Raw genomic sequence first — 27,168 nt, forward strand, 5'->3', positions numbered from 1 at the left:
GTAGAAGGTATGACCCATGGATGGGACGTCACCCATTATTATCGACGGATTCTCTTCATTTCTCTTTTCTCCCCCTCTGTTCCTTCCAATGTCTCGTTCTTCTTCCTTTACCTCCCCTTTCCCTTTCCTTCTCCTTTTTTTGCCTTCCTCATTCTTCCCTTCCTTACTCCATCCTTCCACCACCCTGTCCACCCTTCCCCAGAGGTGTATTTAGGTTTTGTGCTGCCCAACACAAAAATCGTCTGCCCCCATGGACACCGACCACCACCACCACCCCTTCCCCCCCACAGTGGAGAGAACCTGACAATGATGACATTGACCAACAACACCCCTGCCCCCCACCCGGGAGAGCCTTCCACTACCCCCTCCCCCCGGCAATAGAGAACAAGTGTCAGGCTCTACGTACACCATCAAGCAGCCCGCAGCCTCTCTCGGATCCCACGTGGTTCCCATGGCAAGCGTGTCCTTTTTTTCATCCCTTCTTCTGGGGAGAGGTAATGCCCCCCTGAAAAATGCCACCCTAAGCAAGTGCCTTGTTTGCCTTGTGGTAAATACGCCCCTGCCCTTCCCCCTCCCTCTCCCTCTCCTTTCCCTGCCCCCTTCCTTTCTCCCATTCCCATTCAGATACAAATTTTGCTACCATCCTTCTAATGATCTTGTACACACTAAGGCAGCTTCCACAATGTAAAACGCACCAGAAACGTGGACAAAATGCAGCAAAAACGCATACGCCTTTTTACCACGTTTCTGCAACGGTGCAGTGTGAAAGTAGCCCAAGGGGTCCATCTATGAATGAATTGGCGGGAGAAAGGCCAGACATTCTATTACACTGGAGAGCTTATCCTTTACCTATATCCAGGGCAAGAAGTCAATGAAATGCCTGAAGGTTTCATTGGTTAAGAAGGAGCATATTATAGAGATGTTACCAACATGAAGTCCACAAGATTCGGAGTGGACAGTAATAGGACTTGGGGCTGAAAGGACAGAGTCAGGACTACACCTAGTTCCCTGGTGTGAGGAGGGGACCCATAGGTATTGATCTTGATGTTGGGAGGAGGGCCCTGGTGTGTACATGGGGGGAAGGGTGTTGGGGGGCAGCATGGAGGCAGGAATTTATTGTGTTCTATAAAGGGTGAAGGATTGCAGAGATTTGATTTCATGCTACAATCACGGCCATTTCCGGTGTCACCAATCTGCCGGGGTTTTAGTGGCCTGATTCTGGGTGTGATAAGGAGAGCAAGTCATCCAGTGAGGACAAAAGGGGCCACGTCAGGGCAGGACAGGGGTTAGGATTTGTCATAGAGGAGGTCAGTAGCAGAATAGAGAAGAGAACGGTTCAAGTGGTGGAGGTTTCTACAAGAAACTGTTTGGTGCTTGGAGGGAAAGGTGGTGGAAGACGAGGACACTGTGAAGGTGATGAGAGGGAGGACAGGCAGGTTGGTGAGGTTGCAAGAAGTGCAGAGATGGGAAAATCCAAGGTCAAGGGTGTTACCATAGGAGTAAGTGAAAGTGTGTGTCCATTGTGTGTCCCTTGTGTGTCCATTGTGTGTCCCTTGTGTGTCCCTTGTGTGTCCATTTTGTGTCCATTGTATGTCCATTGTATGTCCATTGTGTGTCCATCGTGTGTCCATCGTGTGTCCATCGTGTGTCCATTGTGTGTCCATTGTATGTCCATTGTGTGTCCATTGTGTGTCCATTGTGTGTCCCTTGTGTGTCCATTGTGTGCCCATTGTGTGTCCCTTGTGTGTCCATTGTGTGTCCATTGTGTGTCCCTTGTGTGTCCATTGTGTGTCCATTGTATGTCCATTATATGTCCATTGTGTGTCCGTTGTATGTCCGTTGTGTGTCCATTGTATGTCCATTGTGTGTCCATTGTGTGTCCATTGTATGTCCATTGTGTGTCCATTGTGTGTCCACTGTATGTTCATTGTGTGTCCATTGTGTGTCCATTGTGTGTCCATTGTGTGTCCATTGTATGTCCATTGTGTGTCCATTGTATGTCCATTGTGTGTCCATTGTGTGTCCATTGTATGTCCATTGTGTGTCCATTGTGTGTCCACTGTATGTTCATTGTGTGTCCATTGTGTGTCCATTGTATGTCCATTGTGTGTCCATTGTATGTCCATTGTGTGTCCATTGTATGTCCATTGTGTGTCCACTGTATGTCCATTGTGTGTCCATTGTGTGTCCATTGTATGTCCATTGTGTGTCCATTGTGTGTCCATTGTGTGTCCCTTGTGTGTCCATTGTGTGTCCATCGTGTGTCCATTGTGTGTCCCTTGTGTTAGGCCAAAAAGGTTACATTGAGATGTAGAAAGGCTGTTAACATTTCAGAGAAGAGAAAGTACGGCTCCCAAGCAGAGAAGTCTTCAAGAAAGTGTGACACCAGTTCAGGAGGCAGATAGACCAGAGACTGATGTGGCTGCGGGGGAGGGGACATTAGAGCGTAAGCTCCTCTGGTACAGAGACTGATGGGACTGCGGGGGAGGGGACATTAGAGTGTAAGCTCCTCTGGTACAGAGACTGATGGGACTGCGGGGGAGGGGACATTAGAGCGTAAGCTCCTCTGGTACAGAGACTGATGGGACTGGGGGGGAGGAGTTATTATTATTATTATTATAGAGGATTTATATGGCGGCAGAAGGTTTGCTCAGCGCTGTACATTATAGTGGGGACAGAACATGAGACAAGACAGTAACAATACAATACACGAGGGGGGGGAGGGCCCTGCTCTTTCCAGCTTACAATCTAGGAGGGGGGGATAGTGGTACAGGAGGAAGTGGCTGTGGGGGATGGAGTGGTAGGAGGAGTGGAGGAGATCGGCTGTTAGGTGAGGGTGGGGTAGGCTTCCCTGAAGAGATGGGTTTTCAGGGTGCGCCTGAAGGTGAGGAGGGAAGGTGACAGTCTGATGGATTGGGGTAGGGAGTTCCAGAGGATGGGGGAAGTCCTGGAGAAGTCCTGCAGTCGGGCGTGGGAGGTGGAGACCAGGGAGCTAGAAAGTAGGAGGTCTTGTGAGGAGCGAAGATTACGGATTGGGTGGTATTTGGGAATCAGGTCGGTGAGGTAGTTTGGGGCGGAGTTATGAATGGCTTTGTATGTCTGTGTTAGTAGTTTGAATTTAATGCATTGGGCAATCAGGAGCCAGTGGAGGGAATGACAGAGGGGGGTGGAGGACACTGAGTGGAGGTCAGTGGAGGGAATGACAGAGGGGGGTGGAGGACACTGAGTGGAGGCCAGTGGAGGGAATGACAGAGAGGGGTGGCAGATGCGGAGCGGTTGGTGAGGTGGATGAGTCTGGCCGCTGAGTTCAGGATAGACTGAAGCGGGGATAGTCTGTGATGAGGTAGGCCGGTGACAAGGGAGTTGCAGTAGTCCAGGCGTGAGATAATGAGGGAGTGAACGAGTTGTTTAGTAGTGTCTGGGGTGAGGAATGAACGTATTTTGGAGATGTTGCGGAGGTGGAGCCTGCATGAGTTTGCCAACGATTGGACTTGGGGTTGGAAGGACAGGTCTGAGTCTAGAGTGACACCCAGGACTTTGGCTTGTGGGGTGGGACTGATGGTGGCGTTGTTGGTCGTGATGAAGAAGTCAGTGGGGGGGGGGGGGGCGCGGGCTGGGGGGAAAACCAGGAGCTCGGTTTTGGAAAGGTTTAATTTGAGGAAATGGAGCGACATCCAATCTGATATGTCTTTCAGTAGGTGGGTGATGCGGGCAGAGAGTGAGGGGGTGAGGTGGGGGGTTGAGAGATAGATTTGTTTGTCATCGGCATAGAGGTGATAGTTGAAGCCGTGAGAGTGTATGAGTTGGCCAAGGGAGGAGGTGTAGATGGAGAAGAGAAGGGGCCCGAGGACAGAGCCTTGAGGGACCCCAACAGAGAGGGGGAGTGAGGGGGAGGTGGTAGCGTTATAGGTAACACTGAAGGAGCGTTGGGATAGATAGGAGGAGAGCCAGGAGAGGGCGGAGTCTCTGAGGCCGAGGGAGTGTAGTTTAGTAAGGAGGAGGAGGTGGTGGACTGTGTCGAAGGCTGCGGAAAGGTCGAGGAGTAGGAGGACTGAGTAGTGGCCATTAGGTTTGGCGGTTAGCAGGTCGTTAGTGATTTTAAGTAGGGCGGTTTCGGTGGTGTGTAGGGGACGGAAGCCAGATTGTAGGGGATCGAGGAGGTTGTTGTCGGTGAGGTGGGTGCTTAGGCGATTGTAGACCAGGCGCTCGAGGAGCTTGGAAGTAAATGGCAGCAGGGAGATGGGTCTAAGGTTGTTCAGGTCGGTGGGGTCCAAGGAGGGTTTTTTAAGTATGGGGGTGATGTGAGCATGCTTTAGGGGGGAGGGGAATGTGCCAGTGGAGAGGGAGAGATTGAAGATGTGGGTGAGGGATCTTAGGATGGAGGAGGAGGGTGACCGGAGGAGTTGTGTGGGGACAGGGTCAAGGGGGCAAATGGTGAGGCGGGCTTCTGAGAAGACCTTAGTAACCTCCTCAGTGGTAGCAAGGCTGAAGGAGCGGAGTGTTGGGGGGGTTATAGTGTGTGGGACGTTAGGTGTGGTGGGGGGTAGGGCGGTTGCGAGGTCACAGGAGGGGAGAGTTGATGGGGTTATGGTGGGAGGGAGGCTAGGTGGGGAGGTGGGTTGAGCATTGGCGATGTCCTTACGGATTGCGTCGATCTTATTTTGGAAGTGATCGGCAATCTCGTGGGTGGTGAGTGAGGTACTGAGTGGGGGTGAGGGGGGGGGGAGAGCGGTAAGTGAGGTGCTGGGTGGGGGAGTGGTGAGTGAGGTGCTGGGTGGGGGCGGGGAGCGGTGAGTGAGGTACTGGGTGGAGGTGGGGGGGAGAGAGTAGGGAGTTGAAAGTGGAGAAGAGCCGGCGAGGATTGGAGGAGAGGGTGTTGATGAGGGTTACGAAGTAGGCTTGTTTGGTGGCATGGAGGGAGGAGGTGTAGGTGAGGAAGGCGGATTTGTAGAGGGAGAACACTCGAGGGGATCTGGTTTTGCGCCATAATCGTTCCAGCGCACGACTGCGTTGTTTAAGATGTTTAGTGTGGTCAGTCTGCCAGGATTGGAGAGGTCGGGGTCTGATGCTACGTGTGGTTAGGGGTGCCAGGGAGTCTAGGGCAGCTGACAGTGAGTCGTTGTACGCAGTAGTGGTCAGGTCAGGGCAGGACAGGGGAAGGATACTGTCATACAGACGGTCAGCTGCAGAGTGGAGAGGGGCCGGGTTCAGGTTGCGGAGGTTACGGCTGGTGATGGTTTGACGTTTGGGGGGGGGAGGCGTTATAGGACTGGGAGACGGAGAACGTAATGAGGTTGTGGTCAGAGAGGGGGAAAGGGGTGTTTGTGATTTGGGGGGGGGGGGTGCAGAGATGGGAGAAGACGAGGTCCAGGGTGTTCCCGTCGGTGTGGGTGGAGGACTGTGTGCGCTGTGTGAGTGCAGAAGAAGAGGTTAGGTGGAGGAGTTGGGATGTAGCCGGGTTATTGATATTGATGGGGATATTGAAGTCTCCAAGGATGATAGTGGGGAGCTCAGAGGAGAGGAAGAAGGGCAGCCAGATGGAAAAGTCGTCCAGGAAGCCGATAGATTACTGCAATCCTCAGAGGGGTGGGGGAGAAGAGTCGGATGCAGTGAGCCTCGAAGGAGGAGAAGGATAGAGAGGGGGAATTTGGAAGGACCTGGAGGGTGGTCAGCGGTGACAAGAGCACATCGACCCCACCACCTCTACGACCGCTCGTGTAAGCTCCTCTGGTACAGAGTTGAAAGTGGAGAAGAGCCGGCGGGGACAGGTGGAGAGGGTGTTGATGAGGGTTACAAAGTAGGCTTGGTGGGACTGTGGGGGAGGGGGCATTAGAGCGTAAGCTCCTCTGGTACAGAGACTGATGGGACTGTGGGGGAGGGGGCATTAGAGTGTAAGCTCCTCTGGTACAGAGACTGATGGGACTGTGGGGGAGGGGGCATTAGAGTGTAAGCTCCTCTGGTACAGAGACTGATGTGACTGTGGGGGAGGGGGCATTAGAGTGTAAGCTCCTCTGGTACAGAGACTGATGGGACTGCGGGGGAGGGGGCATTAGATTGTAAAATTTTTATTAAATGTTTATTAAAATCTTGCAAACAAAAACATCATAAAAAATCATATTTACATATATACAGAATAAAATATATATAATTAAACAAAACCAGCTTACTGCAGCAAAATAGTAAATCCTGACCGTCACCTAAACACCCCCTCAGGCTAAGAAACGATTAAACATTCACCCCACACATTCATCCCATACATCGATCCCACACATTCATCCCATACATCGATCCCATGCATGCAGCCTTTCTTCAAAAATCTGATGTTACAAAATCTAGGGGACGTGAAAGGACAGAAAGAGAAGCCACGCCCCCAGAGACTGACAGACAGCAGCTACGGGGACCTGACATTCCTCCACGCCTTTGTCCAGGCTCCCGGCCGCCACCTGTCCTTCTCAAGACCCCGAATCTTCCCAACCTCACCCAGAATGTTGTTCACCACCACCTCGACAGGAAGGACTTTTTTGCGAATGGAAACCTGACACCGTGCATTCCACGTGTAGTAACGGACTACTAAGCTAACTAGAAAAAGTGTCTCAAAATCAAAGTCCCGGTGAGTCTGAAAGGCTCCGTAAGACCACTCCGCGTAACTCAAGCGGGAAAGGAAAGGGATCCCCAGAGCCCCACCCACCCGCTTGTAGACATCTATATTGAAGGGGCACCGAAGCAAGAAATGGTCCATCGTCTCCTCCACCCCACCGCACTCCACTCTTGGACAACCACGGTTCTCCGCAGAGCGATGCTTCAGGTTGCCCTTCACATAGTCTGCCATGGAACGAGAGCCAGGCCAAATCCCGAAACTTTAAAGGGATTCTCTCCAGATTCATCAAACGCAGACCCTCCCTCATAACCGGGCCTGGGCAACCCGTCCCTCATAACTGGGCCTGGGCAATCCCTCAAGGCCAATGGCTCACTAAAGGCAGATTCAACAACCCTCCTCTCCAGGGCCTTCCTAGGAAGAGATTTAATTTCCTCCGCCGTCACTCGCCATTGCCGAAGCATTTTCAGACATGGGGAAACATAAGCCGGGAGCTTACCATGATGGACCTTCAGGCTTTACACTGGCCCACCATTCTCCCAGCTCCGCAGAAAAGGCCTAAACCAGGACTGAAAAATACCAACCCACCCAGGCGGTTCCTCTGCCAGCATGCTACCAAAATTATGTTTCAAAAACATCAGAGAAAAGAAAACCACTGGGTTGACCATACCTAGGCCACCCACCCGCCTGGGAAGGTAGGTTACAGACCTCTTAATGAGGTTCAGTTTGTGCCCCCATAACAGCTGGAAGAAACAACTGTAGATCCTCGCATAGAGAGACACTGGAACACAGACAAAGCGGACATACAGAAATACCGGGATCAGGTAAGTTTTAATCAGGTCAATCCTTTCCCTGTAAGAGAGTTTCCAATCCTTCCAGCTGGCCACCTTGGCATCGGCATCTTGTAGCCTGCTTACCCAATTTGCAAGGCCGTAATCACCGGGACCAAATCTGATGCCTAATACTTTAACTTCCTGCTGGGGCTCTGGGAAGGCGTCCGGAAGGGTAAAGCCTTCGCCTTCCTCCCCCATCCAGAAAACCTCACTCTTATCCTGATTGATCTTTGAGCCAGATGCCTCAGCATACTGTTCCATCACCGAGACCACCTCCTCCGCCTCCTGCCTCAGCATACTGTTCCATCACCAAGACCACCTCCTCTGCCTCAGAATACCGTTCCATCACCGAGACCACCTCCTCCTCCTCCTGCCTCAGCATACTGTTCCATCACCGAGACCACCTCCTCCTCCTCCTGCCTCAGCATACTGTTCCATCACCGATAACCCCTCCTCCACCTCCTGCCTCAGCGTACTGTTCCATCACCGAGACCCCCTCCTCCGCCTCCTGCCTCAGCATACTGTTCCATCACCGAGACCACCTCCTCCGCCTCCTGCCTCAGCATACTGTTCCATCACCGAGACCACCTCCTCCGCCTCCTGCCTCAGCATACTGTTCCATCACCGAGACCACCTCCTCCACCTCCTGCCTCAGCATACTGTTCCATCACCAAGACCACCTCCTCTGCCTCAGAATACCGTTCCATCACCGAGACCACCTCCTCCACCTCCTGCCTCAGCATACTGTTCCATCACCGAGACCACCTCCTCCTCCTCCTGCCTCAGCATACTGTTCCATCACCGAGACCACCTCCTCCGCCTCCTGCCTCAGCATACTGTTCCATCACCGAGACCACCTCCTCCGCCTCCTGCCTCAGCATACTGTTCCATCACCGAGACCACCTCCTCCGCCTCCTGCCTCAGCATACTGTTCCATCACCGAGACCACCTCCTCCGCCTCCTGCGTCCCGGAGATGAAAACAGACACGTCATCAGCATAGGCCACGACCCTCAGAGGGGGCTCCCCAGGAATGCCCAAAGGAACTCCACACAACGGTCCGCTCTCTAACCTCCGAATGAAGGGATCGATTACAAACGCATATAGCAGAGGACTCAAAGGACACCCCTGACGCACACCTGAGCCAACCTCAAAGGGCCGTCCAATCCAACCATTTACAAGCATGAAGCTTTCAGCCCCTCTGTATAAGGTCTTTAGCCAATCGATGAAGCCCCCTTCCAGGCCATACTTGCCAAGAAGCAGCCATAGGTACTCATGATTGACTCGATCAAAAGCTTTGGCCTGATCCCATGCCAGCAGGAACTTTCCCCAGCCTGCAGCCCTGCACCGCTCCAGGGCCTCCCGGACAGCTAACACCGCTGAAAAAGTGCTTCTTCCCTGAACCGAACAGTGCTGATGGCGAGAAAGTAAATTGCCCGCAACAGACAATAAACGCCAGAAAATAATCTTTGCCAGTATCTTCCTATCAACATTGAGAAGGCTAATGGGTCGCCAATTCTCAATTCTCGAGGAATCCTTACCCTTTGACAGAAGAATCACTGCAGATTGTTGCATGGAGGGAGAGAGCGAACCCTCTCTCAAACAGCCATTAAACACCTCCACCAAATATGGGGCCAGAGTCACCTTGAAGTGCTTATAAAACTTGGCTGTCAATCCGTCTGGCCCAGGCGACTTCTTCATGGCAAGCTGATCAATAGCTTTCACCACCTCATCTGCTGTGATGTCCTCTGTCAAACTCACAAGAGAACTGCCATTTTCCAGTCCTGGAGTAGAGTCCAGAAAACCCAACATGCTCGCCCGATCGAGGTCCCTCCTACCCAGGACTCACAGGAGAACTGCCATTTCCCAGTCCTGGAGTAGAGTCCAGAAAACCCAACATGCTCGCCTGATCGAGGTCCCTCCTACCCAGAAGGTCAGTATAATATGACCTGGAGGTTTCCAGGATCCCCGACTTGGACTTTGTCAGGGAACCCGTACTGTCAACCAGGCCTACAACTGACTTAACTGCTCTACCTTGTTTACAGTTCTGGTAAGGGTCGGGCGAGTGATATTTCCCATAATCCCTTTCCAGAACCAAAGAGGCATGCCTGTCATATTGACACTGCCTGAGCAAGAGTTTGACCTCAGAGATCGTCCCTGGATCTCCATTATTCGAGACAAGCCGATCGAGCTTCCTCCGCAGACGCTGGTAGGTGACATACTTATCAAGCTGTTTATTTCTTCCTATGGCCTTGAAAAACCCAACGATCCTTCGTTTTGTAAGCTCCCACCACTCGGACTTACTGCTGCAGACGTCCATGATTGATACCTGTGCCTGAAAAAAGTCCTCAAAGGATTGACTCACCTTCTCATCGTCCAGGAGTGCCGAATTCAGCTTCCAGGTACCCCTCCTCTTAGGTGGTGTATCGGGGCCACTCAGAGTCACAGACAGAATACAGTGATCGGAAAACTCCACCGCCTGACACACTGGTGCCGAGAAGGCGGAGTTCCCCTTTAAAAAAAACCTATCTATTCTACTCTGACTAGAACCTCGCTGAAAAGTGAATCCCGTGTCGTCTGGGCAGCAATGAATGTGCACATCAACCAGACTGTCAGGAATGGACTGGCTAGCAATGGTGGGACTCACCTGCCTTTTGATCTGCAGTACCAGGGCTGGCCAGCGGGTGCTCCCAGCAATCAGAGACTCAACCTTGCAGCCAGCTAACACCTGGAACTGATTATACTGGTGTATTTAAGGGATGGCCAGACCTGCAGACTCTGCCTTGGTGTTGTGTTTGTCCTGGGCCCTGTATCTGTCCTGCATCCTGTTTCTGTTCCTTTGCTGACCCTGCCTGATCTGAACCGCTGCTGACTTCTCCTGCTCTGATCCCGGCTCGCTCCTGACCATCCCTCTGCCTGACCCTCTGTACCACGCTGCTTGCTACCTGTTCTGATCCCTGGCTTGTGACCCTGACCATCCCTCTGCCTGACCCTCTGTACTACGCTGCTTGCTACCTGCTGAACCTGGCCTGTGACCCCGACCCATCTCCGCTTGCTCCCCCTGTACCTACCTGCCCTATTGATATTGACCCGGCCTGCCTGACGACGCTTGCTTGTATGTACTGTTATGTGTGGGTGGTTGGTTTGGTTTGTTTGCACTGTATTATGTTTAGTATTGCACTGCGTTTATGTTTGTATTGTTAGTGTTAATAAATTATATTGTTTATCACATATCTGAAGTCTGCGTTTCCCTGCGTCAGTCACACACCTCTGGTCATACCCTGGAGCCCTGACACAGACCTGCCTCTCTAGCCGTCACAGTCCAGCCTGACTCCGGGACCTTTCCTGTCCTTAGTCCTAGTGACGGTGTTAAAGTCACCACTGAAGACAACTTGCTGGGCTGTAAAAAGGAAAGGCTTGATCTTCATGAAGAGGCATTTCCTGTCCCATTTTGTCTGGGGCCCATAGATGTTAATCAGGCGCAGGTCCTGCCCCCCATGGAGACGTCTAAGACCATGCATCTCCCCATTTCTACCTCAATAATCCGCCGACAGGTTACCATGCCGGAAAAAAGTACCGCAACTCCAGTGTAAGGCTCGGCCGCAAGACACCAGAAGGAGGGGCCGCGCCTCCACTCCTTCACCATATGAACATCCCCCAAACTGGACAACCTGGTCTCCTGCAAAAAGAAAATGTCAGCATCAAACCTGCTGAGCAAAAATAAGGCCATGTTACGAGCGCTTACTGATTTTATGCTGGAGACATTAATGGTCGCCACCTTCAAAGGAGTGGGAACCGCCATCAGGATGATCGAGGTACTTAGCCTGCTTACCCCCCTCCCTACTTGGAGACCCTACACGCTTCAGAGTCCTCTGTGATTCCTCCTCCATGGAAACCAGAGACTCATCCCCTGAAGATCCCTCATCCTCCACCTCAGATAACACATCAAATGTGTTTGACACCTCCACCCTCCCAGGGTCAGGTACAGGCACATCCTTCTTCCGCTTCTTCTTCCCAGACTTCCTTTTTGCCTCCAACCACTCCATATCATCATTTGATAAACCGGACCGCAAAGCCCCCTCCCCTTCCCTTCCACCATCACCAACAACATCATCCACCCCACTCTCTCCACTCACCACAGCAGTCCCCCCAACCTTCACCCCAATACCCCCACCATCATTCACTTCACCCCCCAGCGCCTCACGTGCTCTGACCCTCCGACGCCGGGGAGGGGGGGTCGGTGCAACCATACACATTGGTCCAGTTCCCTCCACAGCCCCCACTACCTCTGGGGAAACTGACACAGGAGGATCAGACACAACATCCACGGACACTGACTCAGGGGGCACAACACAAGGAGATGACACATTAGAGGGACCATCAGACACTGGGACCACAGGGACAGAGACATTGGGGACCCCTGGCACAGCCTCCCTCTCCTCTGCCTCCTCCATGTCCAGACGAAAAAACTCTTCCACCAAAGCTGACTGGTTGTGCATGGCCTCAGGGCACCGGTTGTACGAATGGCCAACCTTATCACACAGATTGCACCTGATGATATTACAATCCTTAGCCAGGTGCCCCAGATCCTGACATAGGGAGCACTTCATCTCTGGGCATGAGGAGGCCAAGTGACCCCGAGAACCAGGTGCCCCAGATCCTGACATAGGGAGCACTTCATCTCTGGACATGAGGAGGCCAAGTGACCCCAAGAACCAGATGCCCCAGATCCTGACATAGGGAGCACTTCATCTCTGGACATGAGGAGGCCAAGTGACCCCAAGAACCAGATGCCCCAGATCCTGACACAGAGAGCACTTCATCTCTGGACATGAGGAGGCGAAGTGATCCTGAGAACCGCACTTATTGCAGAGCTTGGGCTGTCCAGGGTAGAACACCACAATCCTATCCTTCCCAATGAAGGCTGAGGAGGGCAGATGCTGGACCACATTCCCACACACATACAACCTCATCTGCACCGACCACCCACCAGTCCATATCCCTCTCTCATCCACAATCTTCTTCAGGGGGGTCAGTAGCTCCCCAAATCTCCTCAGCCAGACAGCCAAGTCAGCAGAAGGAATTGACTCATTCCGTACTAGAATGGTGACCGTCTTCACTAGAGGTTGGCGTGAGACAACCTTTGGGACAAGTCCCCTCCACTCCGGCAGACCCTTATACATGTGTTCATACGTCTCCCAGAATATATCCAGAGACTCGAGACGGACAAAGGACAGGTCATATTCATAGGATCCTACAGGGCTGATCAAGGCGAAGATGTCATCCGCCCTGAACCCCATCTCCAAAATCCTGTCCACCACCAACTTCCTGACCGGGGGAGCACCCCCACCTTCCCATCTGAGCTGCACCACATTCCTCCTCCTGAAGGATAGGGGTGCAGATGGCAGACCTGCAGCAGACCTCCCCCCAGAGCTGACAGCCTGATGTGACCCCCTCCTCCCAGCCAGAGCCCCAGCATAGGTCTTATTTGCAGCATTAGATGCATCAAACCTTAAAGCTGCACCCTGCCCATTAGTTGCAGGAACCTCAGAGCCCCCGCTCTGCAAACCACCATCAGAGGCAGCAGCAGTCACTCCATCCACCAACACACAGGCATTCCCCTTTCCAGCATTGCAAGCACTCTTATCATTCACAGGTTTCCTTTCACTCGTGGCACTACTGCTCCCAGCAGACCCACTCACACCAGATGCTCCTGTCTCCCCCTCCCCCAACATACTCCTCTTAGGTAAAAGCCTTCCACTCCTGGTCACTCTCCCCTGGGTTTCAGCAACACCTTTCACAGTGCAGCTGACATCTTCCCTCCCACCATTTTCTGCTGCATTTGCAGCCATCAGCAGGGATTGTCCAGAAAAAGTCTCAGATCCCACCTTTACCTTCCCCCCAGCAGAGTCCACAGTCACAGGGTCCCTGGTATCAGAGTCCACAGTCACAGGGTCCCTGGTATCAGAGTCCACAGTCAAAGGGTTCCAGGTATCAGAGTCCACAGTCCCAGCAGAGTGCAGTCCTGCAGGCACAGCAGCCATCTTCCCTGCAGAGCTCTGTGCACACACTGGAGGATTTCCCTCCAAAACACTGCAGTGCACATGGCTGTCCATGTTGGAGTCCAAACTGGCACTTTTAATAAAGCATGGCTTTTCTGTTTTTTTCTCCTTTACAGGACCAGGTACAGAGTCCTCACCGTCATCCTCATCCTCAGAGTCCTCAGAAAAGCGGAAGGTTCTTCCAATTAGGGAAGACTCCAATTCCTCAATGAACTTTAGCAGCCCTCCGCCATGTTCCTCTACCTCCTGTGCTGTTCCTCCAGCTTGCTGTGGAGGGAGGGAAGCAGAGGCTGACATTTCCTCCAGGGAAGCAGATCCTGAGGTGGATGGGATAGCAGGGGCAGCATCCTGGACCCCCTCCTCGCTCTCCACCCGTACTGCCACCGCCGATGCTGGATCCTTACCGGAGTCTCCTTTCATCTTCCGGAACCTTTCCTCATTCCGGAACTTTTCTTCAAAAGCTCCGCTCTTCTCCTTCAGTGCCTTTACCAGATTCTGCTGCTTCCTAATGGCGACCTCCAAACCCTTCATCTCCGGCTTCAGACTCTGCCGCTGCTTCCTGACGTCCTCCAAACCTTTCATCTCCGGCTTCAGACTCTGCCGCTTGCTGCTCCATGCCTTGTCATGGAGAACTTTCTTCTTCTTGTAGTCTGCTTTCAGATTCATCAACTTTTCCTCCTCCTTCGCAATTCTCACCAGATAATCAGCAACCCGCTCTCTGAAGACAGGGAGGGATTCCCCTCTTTTAGGGCCACAGCCAAGGTCTTCAGGTGCTGGTGAAGTATGGGAGGGCAAGCTGGGTCCCTCAGGGGGAGCATGGTCTGAGCCTAGCCCCCTGGCGAGCAGGCCTGGCCCCCTACTGTCTGGAGAGGGAGAGCAACTGCAGCACAACCTCTCTGGTGCAGAGTGTAAGCTCCTCTGGTACAGAACAATTCACTTATTTCTACATTACAGTTACAGATTGTGAATCTCACTGAACGTATTTTATGTTGTATTCTCTGTTTCCTGTCTTCTTACAGCTGTGATCACTTGATGGGACCAGAATGTTGAGGTCTTCTAGATACATGTTCTGCGCACTGTCCATTATTATTTGCACTGCTATCCTTTTATACTCCTACCATACAGAAATGGGACATCAGAAGACGAGTTGTCAGGAACTTCCCATTGCCACAGTGAAGATGAATTTCCAGGAACTTCCCATTGCCACAGACACCATTACTGCTCTGGATCATCGAACATTTATCATCTCTCCATATTATGAGCCTAGACTTGGCCAATCAGTCCGGGTCATCACCATCCTCCATGTATCTGTGAAGGAACTCTACTGTATCTTCCATTGTTCCTCCAATCAGAATGTCTTCATGAGGGCAGAAATAGATCTTCACAGTGACAGATTTGGGTTCCCGTATGGAACAGCAGATCTTCTATGTGCAGAACCCTCTGGATGTAATTACATTTATATGTCCTTCTCTTCAACTATCTCCACAAATACAAGTCAGAGCCTCCTGTTTGAAGTCAGAAACCGTCCACCGCCACCAATCTCCTCCAATTTCACTGTCTGTATCCCTACTTTGTTTGGAAACTACAACAATGTCCTCCAGATGATCCAGAGTATTGAGATGTACAAGATTCTGGGGGCCTCAAGAGTCACTATCTATAACACCAGCTGCTCCCAGGCTGTAGATAAGGTGTTGCGCCATTACATTGATGAAGGAACTCTAGAGGTGGTGTCATGGCCAATAGACCACCATCTTCAGACATCAAATAAATGGCAGTATTCCAAAGGACTCACTGCAGAGATTGGATACTTTGGACAAACTGCAACCTTAAATGATTGTCTATACAGAAACATGTACAAAAGTAGGTTTGTTCTCCTCCATGACATAGATGAAATTATTCTTCCAGTCAAGGACTGGGACTGGTCATCACTGATGGAGAGTCTCCAGAATAAACACCCAGGTACAAGTGTCTTCTGCATTGCGAATTACGTCTTCCCTACTTCAGTCAACATCTCTGGATTTGACATGTGGTCCCATGTTCCCGGGGTCAATATTCTCACTCACCTTCTCCAAGTCCCTGTGATTAAGGAAATCTTCAATGCACGGAAAATGATTGTGAATCCCCGAGACGTATTTCAGGCATCTATTCACTCAGCTCTGCAGTTTAGAGGAATTTCGAAGGAATTATCTAAAAAAATGTCAATTCTCTTCCATTGTAAGCAGGATGACCACCTCACCGTAGAGGACCTCATTCCAAAAGATAGATTGAAGAGATACAAAATGTCCTTGGTGCCCAATGTAGAGAAGGTGATTCAGAGACTTTTCCCTCAGCAATAGTCCACCTATATATCCTGTATTGTGGAGCGAAGATTGGAATCCCGGAATTCAATGTGTTCATGATTCAAATGTCAACATTTACCAATGACCTCATTCAGAAATTGTCTCCACCCATCCCCACACATCCAAATGAATGGTTCTGGAAACATCGGCTGCATACCTCCCTGTGATTGAAATTAATATTGACACTTAATAAATCTAAGATCCCTCAAGAATGAAAATACACAAAAATATTATATATATATAATTCTTCTTCACTGTGGCTGGCCAGTTCTGGGAGGGTGTCATATGACATCCTCCCAAAACGCGCCCTCCCTCGGGCCCCTGGGGGCATGCACCCTGCGGTCTCTGTGATCGCTGTGTCCGTAGGATGACAATGACAGCAGATCACCGGGAAATGCAATTGCTGGTTCTCGGCTGCACTTTCCTCACACTGTCACAGCATGAGGAAAGGACTACTGAGAACCGGCAATTGTTAGAGGATGGATCAGCACCAATTATCAGGGCACTGATGATCAGTGTCCTGGTGATCGGTGCCCACCAGTGCTGCCCACCAGTGCCGTGCATCTGTGCCCAGCTGTGCCGCCCACCTGTGCCCACCAGTGCCCAGCAGTGCCACCCACCAGTGCCGTGCATCTGTGCCCAGCTGTGCTGCCCACCAGTGCCCAGCATTGCCACCCATCAGTGCTGCCCAGCAGTGCCAGCCTTCAGTACCCAGCAGTGCTACCCACCAGTGCCGTGCATCTGTGCCCAGCATTGCCACCCATCAGTGCTGCCCAGCAGTGCCAGCCTTCAGTACCCAGCAGTGCCACCCACCAGTGCCGTGCATCTGTGCCCAGCATTGCCACCCATCAGTGCTGCCCAGCAGTGCCAGCCTTCAGTACCCAGCAGTGCCGCCAGTCAGTGCCGTCAGTCAATGCCACTCATCAGTGTCCATCAGTGCCGCCTATCAGTGCCAATCATTGTTGAATATCAGTGCCAGCTCACCAGTGCCGCCTATCAGTGCCACCTCATCAGTGCCCGTCAGTGCTGCCTATCAGTCCCCGTCAGAGCTACCTATCAGTGCCAGTCAGTGCTGCCTATCAGTGCCCATCAGAGCTGCCTATCAGTGCCCATCAGAGCTACCTATCAGTGCCCGTCAGTGCTGCCTATCAGTGCCCATCAGAGCTGCCTATCAGTGCCCATCAGAGCTGCCTATCAGTGCCCATCAGAGCTACCTATCAGTGCCCGTCAGTGCTGCCTATCAGTGCCCGTCAGAGCTACCTATCAGTGCCCGTCAGTGCTGCCTATCAGTGCCCGTCAGAGCTACCTATCAGTGCCCGTCAGTGCTGCCTATCAGTGCCCGTCAGAGCTACCTATCAGTGCCCGTCAGTGCTGCCTATCAGTGCCCGTCAGAGCTGCCTATCAGTGCAGCTTCATCAACGCACATCAGTGAAAGAGAAAAATTATGTTTGCAAAATTTTATAATAGAAACAAAGAAAACATTTTTTTTCCAAAAACAAAAAAATGCTCTATTTGTGTGAAAAAAATTATAAAAATGGCCTGGGCAGGAAGAGGGTGACAATGCCCGGTAGGCAGGAAGGGGGTAGAAGTGCCCTGTAGGCAGGAAGGGGGTAGAAGTGCCCTGTAGACAGGAAGGGGGTAGAAGTGCCCTGTAGGCAGGAAGGGGGTAGAAGTGTCCTGTAGGCAGGAAGGGGGTAGAAGTGCTCGGTAGGCAGGAAGGGGGTAGAAGTGTCCTGTAGGCAGGAAGGGGGTAGAAGTGTCCTGTAGGCAGGAAGGAGGTAGAAGTGTCCTGTAGGCAGGAAGGGGGTAGAAGTGCCCTGTAGGCAGGAAGAGGGTAGAAGTGCCCTGTAGGCAGGAAGGGGGTAGAAGTGCCCTGTAGGCAGGAAGAGGGTAGAAGTGCCCTGTAGGCAGGAAGGGGGTAGAAGTGCCCTGTAGGCAGGAAGAGGGTAGAAGTGTCCGGTAGGCAGGAAGGGGGTAGAAGTGTCCTGTAGGCAGGAAGGGGGTAGAAGTGCCCGGTGGGCAGGAAGGGGGTAGAAGTGTCCTGTAGGCAGGAAGGGGGTAGAAGTGCCCTGTAGGCAGGAAGGGGGTAGAAGTGCCCTGTAGGCAGGAAGAGGGTAGAAGTGCCCTGTAGGCAGGAAGGGGGTAGAAGTGCCCTGTAGGCAGGAAGAGGGTAGAAGTGTCCGGTAGGCAGGAAGGGGGTAGAAGTGTCCTGTAGGCAGGAAGGGGGTACAAGTGCTCGGTAGGCAGATAGGGGGTAGAAGTGCCCTGTAGGCAGGAAGGGGGTAGAAGTGCCCGGTAGGCAGGAAGGGGGTAGAAGTGCCCTGTAGGCAGGAAGGGGGTAGAAGTGCCCTGTAGGCAGGAAGGGGGTAGAAGTCTCCGGTAGGCAGGAAGGGGGTAGAAGTGCCCGGTAGGCAGGAAGGGGGTAGAAGTGCCCTGTCGGCAGGAAGGGGGTAGAAGTGCCCGGTAGGCAGGAAGGGGGTAGAAGTGTCCGGTAGGCAGGAAGGGGGTAGAAGTGTCCTGTATGCAGGAAGGGGGTACAAGTGCTCGGTAGGCAGATAGGGGGTAGAAGTGCCCTGTAGGCAGGAAGAGGGTAGAAGTGCCCTGTAGGCAGGAAGGGGGTAGAAGTGCCCTGTAGGCAGGAAGGGGGTAGAAGTCTCTGGTAGGCAGGAAGGGGGTAGAAGTGCCCGGTAGGCAGGAAGGGGGTAGAAGTGCCCTGTAGGCAGGAAGGGGGTAGAAGTGCCCGGTAGGCAGGAAGGGGGTAGAAGTGTCCTGTAGGCAGGAAGGGGGTAGAAGTGCCCGGCAGGCAGGAAGGGGGTAGAAGTGCCCGGCAGGCAGGAAGAGGGTAGAAGTGCCCAGCAGGCAGGAAGGGGATAGAAGTGCGCTGTAGGCAGGAAGGGGGTAGAAGTGTCCTGTAGGCAGGAAGGGGGTAGAAGTGCCCGGTAAGCAGGAAGGGGGTAGAAGTGTCCGGTAGGCAGGAAGGAGGTAGAAGTGTCCTGTAGGCAGGAAGGGGGTAGAAGTGTCCTGTAGGCAGGAAGGGGGTAGAAGTGCCCTGTAGGCGGGAAGGGGGTAGAAGTGCCCGGTAGGCAGGAAGGAGGTAGAAGTGTCCGGTAGGCAGGAAGGGGGTAGAAGTGCCCTGCAGGCAGGAAGGGGGTAGAAGTGCCCGGTAGGCAGGAAGGGGGTAGAAGTGTCCGGTAGGCAGGAAGGGGGTAGAAGTGCCCTGTAGGCAGGAAGGGGGTAGAAGTGTCCTGTAGGCAGGAAGGGGGTAGAAGTGTCCTGTAGGCAGGAAGGGGGTAGAAGTGTCCTGTAGGCAGGAAGGGGGTAGAAGTGTCCTGTAGGCAGGAAGGGGGTAGAAGTGTCCTGTAGGCAGGAAGGGGGTAGATGTGCCCGGTGGGCAGGAAGGGGGTAGAAGTGTCCAGTGGGCAGGAAGGGGGTAGAAGTGCCTGGTAGGCAGGAAGGGTGTAGAAGTGTCTGGTGGGCAGGAAGGGGGTAGAAGTGCCTGGTAGGCAGGAAGGGTGTAGAAGTGCCCATTGGGTAAGATGGGGGTGACAGTGCCCGGTAGGCAAGATGGGGGTGACAGTGCCCAGTAGGCAGAAAGGGGGTAGAAGTGTCCTGTAAGCAGGAAGGGGGTAGAAGTGCCCGGTAGGCAGGAAGGGGGTAGAAGTGCCCTGTAGGCGGGAAGGGGGTAGAAGTGCCCGGTAGGCAGGAAGGGGGTAGAAGTGCCCTGTAGGCAGGAAGGGGGTAGAAGTGCCCGGTAGGCAGGAAGGAGGTAGAAGTGCCCGGTAGGCAGGAAGGGGGTAGAAGTGCCCGGTAGGCAGGAAGGGGGTAGAAGTGTCCGGTAGGCAGGAAGGGGGTAGAAGTGCCCGGTAGGCAGGAAGGGGGTAGAAGTGTCTGGTAGGCAGGAATGGGGTAGAAGTGCCCGGTGGGCAGGAAGGGGGTAGAAGTGCCCGGTGGGTAGGAAGGGGGTAGAAGTGTCTGGTAGGCAGGAAGGGGGTAGAAGTGCCCGGTGGGCAGGAAGGGGGTAGAAGTGCCCGGTGGGTAGGAAGGGGGTGACAGTGCCTGGTAGGCAGGAAGGGGGTAGAAGTGTCTGGTAGGCAGGAAGGGGGTAGAAGTGCCCGGTGGGCAGGAAGGGGGTAGAAGTGTCTGGTAGGCAGGAAGGGGGTAGAAGTGCCCGGTGGGCAGGAAGGGGGTAGAAGTGCCCGGTGGGTAGGAGGGGGGTGACACTGCCCAGGAGGCAGGTAGCGGGTAGAAGTGCCCCGTAGGTGAGGGGTTAAAGATAATGATGACAAGAAGCCATTTATGATCACATGGTTATTTGGCTGCTTCTTAAATCCTAATGATAACAGAAATCACAAAAAAATGGCCAGCTCAGAAGTCTCCGCCCCCGGATCAGAAGTGTCCGCCCCCAGATCAGAAGTCTCGCCCCCCAGATCAGAAGTCTCCACCCCCGGATCAGAAGTCTCCGCCCCCGGATCAGAAGTCTCCGCCCCCGGATAAGAAGTCTCCGCCCCCCAGATCAGAAGTCTCCACCCCCTAGAATGTTCAGTCTTGGTACAGACACACAAGGGAACACACACGGGGTACAATGGAAATTAAAGGGAAATTTCCCACATCTGTGGCTTTTAAATTGCAATTAGAGTCTGTGTATATATAGTGTGTTTGTTAGCTCTCACATGGAGCGGGCTAGATACTGAGCCATGGGGAGCAGAAAATAACTGTCAAAAGTCCTGCGTAACAAGGTAAAGGAACTTTATACTGTATCCCTCCTCCAGCACACACACATTGGTCTCCCCCTGTATCCCTCCTCCAGCACACACACATTGGTCTCCCCCTGTATCCCTCCTCCAGCACACACACATTGGTCTCCCCCTGTATCCCTCCTCCAGCACACACACATTGGTCTCCCCCTGTATCCCTCCTCCAGCACACACACATTGGTTTCCCCCTGTATCCCTCCTCCGGCACAAACACATTGGTCTCTCCCCCTGTATCGCTCCTCCAGCACACACACATTGGTCTCCCCCTGTATCCCTCCTCCGTCACACACACATTGGTCTCCCCCTGTATCCCTCCTCCGGCACACACACATTGGTCTCTCCCACTGTATCCCTCCTCCGGCACACACACATTGGTCTCTCCCCCCTGTATCCCTCCTCCAGCACACACACATTGGTCTCCCCCTGTATCCCTCCTCCAGCACAGACACATTGGTCTCTCCCCCTGTATCCCTCCTCCAGCACACAAATTGGTCTCCCCCCATGTATCCCTCCTCCAGCACACACACATTGGTCTCTCCCTGTATCCCACCTCCAGCACACACATTGGTCTCCCCCCCTGTATCCCTCCTTCATCACACACACATTGGTCTCCCCCTGTATCCCTCCTCCAGCACACACATTGGTCTCTACCTGTATCCCTCCTCCGGCACACACACATTGGTCTCCCCCCTGTATCCCTCCTCCGGCACACACATTGGTCTCCCCCTGTATCCCTCCTCCAGCACACACATTGGTCTCTCCCCTGTATCCCCCCTCCAGCACACACACATTGGTCTCCCCCCTGTATCCCTCCTCCGGCACACACATTGGTCTCCCCCCTGTATCCCTCCTCCAGCACACACATTGGTCTCTCCCCTGTATCCCTCCTCCAGCACACACACATTGGTCTCCCCCTGTATCCCTCCTCCAGCACACACACATTGGTCTCCCCCCTGTATCCCTCCTCCGGCACACACATTGGTCTCCCCTGTATCCCTCCTCCAGCACACACACATTGGTCTGCCCTGTATCCCTCCTCCAGCACACACACATTGGTCTCCCCCTGTATCCCTCCTCCAGCACACACATTGGTCTCTCCCTGTATCCCTCCTCCAGCACACACACATTGGTCTCTCCCCTGTATCCCTCCTCCATCACACACACATTGGTCTCTCCCCTGTATCCCTCCTCCATCACACACACATTGGTCTCCCCCTGTATCCCTCCTCCATCACACACACATTGGTCTCCCCCCTGTATCCCTCCTCCGGCACACACACATTGGTTTCCCCCTGTATCCCTCCTCCAGCACACACACATTGGTCTCTCCCCTGTAACCCTCCTCCATCACACACATTGGTCTCCCCCCCTGTATCCCTCCTCCAGCACACACACATTGGTCTCCCCCTGTATCCCTCCTCCAGCACACACATTGGTCTCTCCCCTGTATCCCTCCTCCGGCACACACACATTGGTCTCCCCCTGTATCCCTCCTCCAGCACACACATTGGTCTCTACCTGTATCCCTCCTCCGGCACACACACATTGGTCTCCCCCCTGTATCCCTCCTCCGGCACACACATTGGTCTCCCCCTGTATCCCTCTTCCAGCACACACATTGGTCTCTCCCCTGTATCCCTCCTCCAGCACACACACATTGGTCTCCCCCCTGTATCCCTCCTCCGGCACACACATTGGTCTCCCCCCTGTATCCCTCCTCCAGCACACACATTGGTCTCTCCCCTGTATCCCTCCTCCAGCACACACACATTGGTCTCCCCCTGTATCCCTCCTCCAGCACACACACATTGGTCTCCCCCCTGTATCCCTCCTCCAGCACACACACATTGGTCTCCCCCTGTATCCCTCCTCCAGCACACACACATTGGTCTCTCCCTGTATCCCTCCTCCAGCACACACATTGGTCTCCCTCCTGTATCCCTCCTCCAGCACACACACATTGGTCTCTCCCTGTATCCCTCCTCCAGCAGACACATTGGTCTCCCCCTGTATCCCTCCTCCAGCACACACATTGGTCTCCCCCTCTATACCTCCTCCAGCACACACACATTGGTCTCCCCTGTATCCCTCCTCCAGCACACACACATTGGTCTGCCCTGTATCCCTCCTCCAGCACACACACATTGGTCTCCCCCTGTATCCCTCCTCCAGCACACACATTGGTCTCTCCCTGTATCCCTCCTCCAGCACACACACATTGGTCTCCCCCTGTATCCCTCCTCCATCACACACACATTGGTCTCTCCCCCTGTATCCCTCCTCCGGCACACACACATTGGTTTCCCCCTTTATCCCTCCTCCAGCACACACACATTGGTCTCTCCCCTGTATCCCTCCTCCATCACACACATTGGTCTCCCCCCCTGTATCCCTCCTCCAGCACACACACATTGGTCTCTCCCCTGTATCCTTCCTCCAGCAGACACACATTGGTCTCCCCCCATGTATCCCTCCTCCAGCACACACACATTGGTTTCCCCCTGTATCCCTCCTCCAGCACACACACATTGGTCTCTCCCCTGTATCCCTCCTCCATCACACACATTGGTCTCCCCCCCTGTATCCCTCCTCCAGCACACACACATTGGTCTCTCCCCTGTATCCTTCCTCCAGCAGACACACATTGGTCTCCCCCCCTGTATCCCTCCTCCAGCACACACACATTGGTCTCTCCCCTGTATCCTTCCTCCAGCAGACACACATTGGTCTCTCCCCTGTATCCCTCCTCCAGCACACACACATTGGTCTCCCCCATGTATCCTTCCTCCAGCAGACACACATTGGTCTCCCCCCATGTATCCCTCCTCCTGCACACACACATTGGTCTCTCCCCCTGTATCCCTCCTCCGGCACACACACATTGGTTTCCCCCTTTATCCCTCCTCCAGCACACACACATTGGTCTCCCCCCATGTATCCTTCCTCCAGCAGACACACATTGGTCTCCCCCCATGTATCCCTCCTCCAGCACACACACATTGGTTTCCCCCTGTATCCCTCCTCCAGCACACACACATTGGTCTCTCCCCTGTATCCCTCCTCCATCACACACATTGGTCTCCCCCCCTGTATCCCTCCTCCAGCACACACACATTGGTCTCTCCCCTGTATCCTTCCTCCAGCAGACACACATTGGTCTCCCCCCATGTATCCCTCCTCCAGCACACACACATTGGTCTCTCCCCTGTATCCTTCCTCCAGCAGACACACATTGGTCTCTCCCCTGTATCCTTCCTCCAGCACACACACATTGGTCTCCCCCCATGTATCCTTCCTCCAGCAGACACACATTGGTCTCCCCCCATGTATCCCTCCTCCTGCACACACACATTGGTCTCCCCCTGTATCCCTCCTCCGGCACACACACATTGGTCTCTCCCCTGTATCCTTCCTCCAGCACACACATTGGTCTCCCCCCATGTATCCCTCCTCCATCACACACACATTGGTCTCTCCCCCTGTATCCCTCCTCCTGCACACACACTGTTCTCCCCCTGTATCCCTCCTCCGGCACACACACATTGGTCTCTCCCTGTATCCCTCCTCCATCACACACACATTGGTCTCTCCCTGTATCCCTCCTCCATCACACATACTATCACGTACCTGGTGATGGAGGCCAGTGGAGAGAGGGTTTCCCTTGTGGCTAAGTTCCGGACTCCCCTGAGAGTGGGACAGCGGGAGTCAGGCCCAAAGTTGCACAGGTCGCCTGTAGGAGTGCTGGTTGGTGGTCCCCTCAGAAGCACAGCTGGTGCACGGAGATAGGTCTGCAGACAGGAGGCGCCTGTGCGTGGTATGCAAGCCCTTCCGGGATTTGGATGTTTGCTGGGTAGTCGGTTCAAGCCAAGGTGAGGTACCAGGTGGGAATCAGAGCGGTCATAGTCAGATGGGATAGCCGAGGTCATACACAGAGGAGCGAGAGAGAGAGAGAGAGAGAGAGAGAGAGAGAGAATCCGTAAGCCAAGCCGAGGTCAGATCAGGAGTAAAGCAGAGGTAAAGCAGAGACGGGTCCAGGAGCAAGCCGAGTCGGTAACAGGAAATCACAGGTCACAATCACAGGAACCAGGAACAGGGCACGGGGAGCTAGAGATCAACCAGCAACTTGAGGAAGTGATGAGCCTCCTTATAAAGGCTGTCTGGCACCAAACTGAGGCTGATGTGTGCTTCTGCGGCCATGCAGGTTACTGGCAGAAATGCCAGATCTTCCAGAACTTCTGCTGTGGACAGGACCCTGACAAATGCAGGTGCAGTTCGTACTGCACTCTGTATGTGGCGCTTGACCGAAGCGGCAATTCAGTAGGGGAAGGAAGCTGTGAGGAACTTGGTTCTTCTATGACTTTCTGCAGCCATCAGATTGGATGCTGACACCCCACATGACCTCAACGGCCATCTTGGGTAGGGCAGAGCCTATTTAGGACCCTGGTTCCTGGGTATAGAACTCTTTGTGTGAGTGGCTAGTGTAGGGACAGGTTCCCCGTCTGGCTGGAACAGCTGTTAGCAGTAAGGGAAAGGTTCTAGAGAAGTAGGGAATCTGCAGGATCTTCACTCCCATTTGGGTGCTGCATGGACAGGCCGCATTACCGCCCCTCCTGGCAGAAGCTGTCGGATTCATCTCAAGATCCCTGCTGCAGTTCTGTAAGTGGCTCCGTTTGGCTGCGTCTGATGGCGCATTGTTGGACCTGTGCTAATATATTGTTCTATCTCACCAAGGATCCTGGGGTTCTCTTCTCTGCGGGTGTTCTCTGCTCTCTGATCTCCGGGGATTCTCTGCTCTCTGGGTGTTCTCTGCTCTCTGGGGGTTCTCTGCTCTCTGGGGGTTCTCTGCTCTCTGGTGGTTCTCTACTCTCCAGGTGTTCTCTACTCTCCAGGTGTTCTCTACTCTCCAGGTGTTCTCTACTCTCTAGGGGTTCTCTGCTCTCTGCGTGTTCTCTGCTCTCTGCGTGTTCTCTGCTCTCCGGGGGTTCTCTGCTCTCTGGGGGTTCTCTGCTCTCTGGGGATTCTCTACTCTCCAGGTGTTCTCTACTCTCCAGGTGTTCTCTACTCTCCAGGTGTTCTCTGCTTTCTAGGTGTTCTCTGCTCTCCAGGTGTTCTCTGCTCTCTAGGGGTTTCTCTGCTCACCCGGTGTTCTCTGCTCTCTAGGGGTTCTCTACTCTCCAGGTGTTCTCTGCTCGCCCGGTGTTCTCTGCTCTCTAGGGGTTCTCTACTCTCCAGGTGTTCTCTGCTCGCCCGGTGTTCTCTGCTCTCTAGGGGTTCTGTACTCTTCGGGGGTTCTCTACTCTCCAGGTGTTCTCTGCTCGCCCGGTGTTCTCTGCTCTCTGGGGGTTCTCTGCTCTCCGGGGGTTCTCTACTCTCCAGGTGTTCTCTACTCTCCAGGTGTTCTCTGCTCTCCAGGGGTTCTCTGCTCTCTAGGGGTTCTCTACTCTCCAGGTGTTCTCTGCTCTCTAGGGGTTCTCTACTCTCCAGGTGTTCTCTGCTCTCTAGGGGTTCTCTGCTCTCCAGGTGTTCTCTGCTCTCTAGGGGTTCTCTGCTCGCCCGGTGTTCTCTGCTCTCTAGGGGTTCTCTACTCTCCAGGTGTTCTCTGCTCGCCCGGTGTTCTCTGCTCTCTAGGGGTTCTCTACTCTCCAGGTGTTCTCTGCTCGCCCGGTGTTCTCTGCTCTCTAGGGGTTCTCTACTCTCCAGGTGTTCTCTGCTCCTTGGGTGTTCTCTGCTCTCCGAGTGTTCTCTGCTCTCCGAGTGTTCTCTGCTCTCCGGGGGCTCTCTGCTCTCCGAGTGTTCTCTGCTCTCCGGGGGCTCTCTGCTCTCCGGGGGTTCTCTGCTCTCCGGGGGTTCTCTGCTTTCCGGGGGTTCTCTGCTTTCCAGGGGTTCTCTGCTCTCTAGGGGTTCTCTGCTCTCCAGGTGTTCTCTGCTCGCCCAGTGTTCTCTGCTCTCTGGGGGTTCTCTGCTCTCCGGGGGTTCTCTGCTCTCCGGGGGTTCTCTGCTCTCCGGGGGTTTTCTGCTCTCTGGGGGTTCTCTGCTCTCTGGGGGTTCTCTGCTCTCTGGGGGTTCTCTGCTCTCCGGGGGTTCTCTGCTCCCTGGGTTTTCTCTGCTCTACCCACAAGCAGCCTAACAAAGAAGGTGCTACAGTAGAAGAGATTCCTCAGGGGCAGAACCTGCATTACCCCGAGGTACTACTTGGAGTTTGGGGAAGGACCCTCTTGTCCATCCTTGCACCCCCCATCACCCGCACAGCCCCCTGTCTGAGAGGCCTACTAGGGAGCCCTGAGGAGCATTCCTCAAGTCCCTGTCCTTCCATAAAGGAACGGCCTTCCTCCAACTTCTGCATTGGGATGGTGAACACCTAATGGTGTCACTCACTACTCACCAAATCCGGGGACTCCAAACCTCAACAAAGGACCAGTTTACTTCAGGCTTCACGGGGTGCAGACTGTGACCTGCGGGAGAAGAAATGCCCCATTCTTTATATACGTGCCCCATTGATGGTGTCAGTGGGAGGAATAGTGCCCCATTGATGGTGTGGTGTCAGTGGGAGGAATAGTGCCCCATCATTGGTGTCGGTGGGAGGAATA

General features: G+C 53.7%; 1 protein-coding gene across 1 annotated transcript in view; it reads left to right on the forward strand.

Moving 5' to 3' along the window:
* The window catches only part of LOC149442165 (uncharacterized), a 38,093-nt gene extending 22,065 nt beyond the window's left edge, over positions 1-16,028 (forward strand). Inside the window, exon 2 of the mRNA XM_089656434.1 lies at positions 14,508-16,028. Within this exon, the coding sequence (XP_089512560.1) occupies positions 14,532-15,824 (1,293 nt within the window). The 5' untranslated portion in view covers positions 14,508-14,531 and the 3' untranslated portion in view covers positions 15,825-16,028. The remainder of the gene's footprint in view (positions 1-14,507) is intronic.
* Positions 16,029-27,168: the final 11,140 nt, after the last annotated feature.

Source organism: Staurois parvus, unplaced genomic scaffold (assembly GCF_062004578.1).
Source record: "Staurois parvus isolate SC_StPar_1 unplaced genomic scaffold, SC_StPar_1.0 ptg000905l, whole genome shotgun sequence".
Taxonomy (NCBI): Eukaryota; Metazoa; Chordata; class Amphibia; order Anura; family Ranidae; genus Staurois; species Staurois parvus.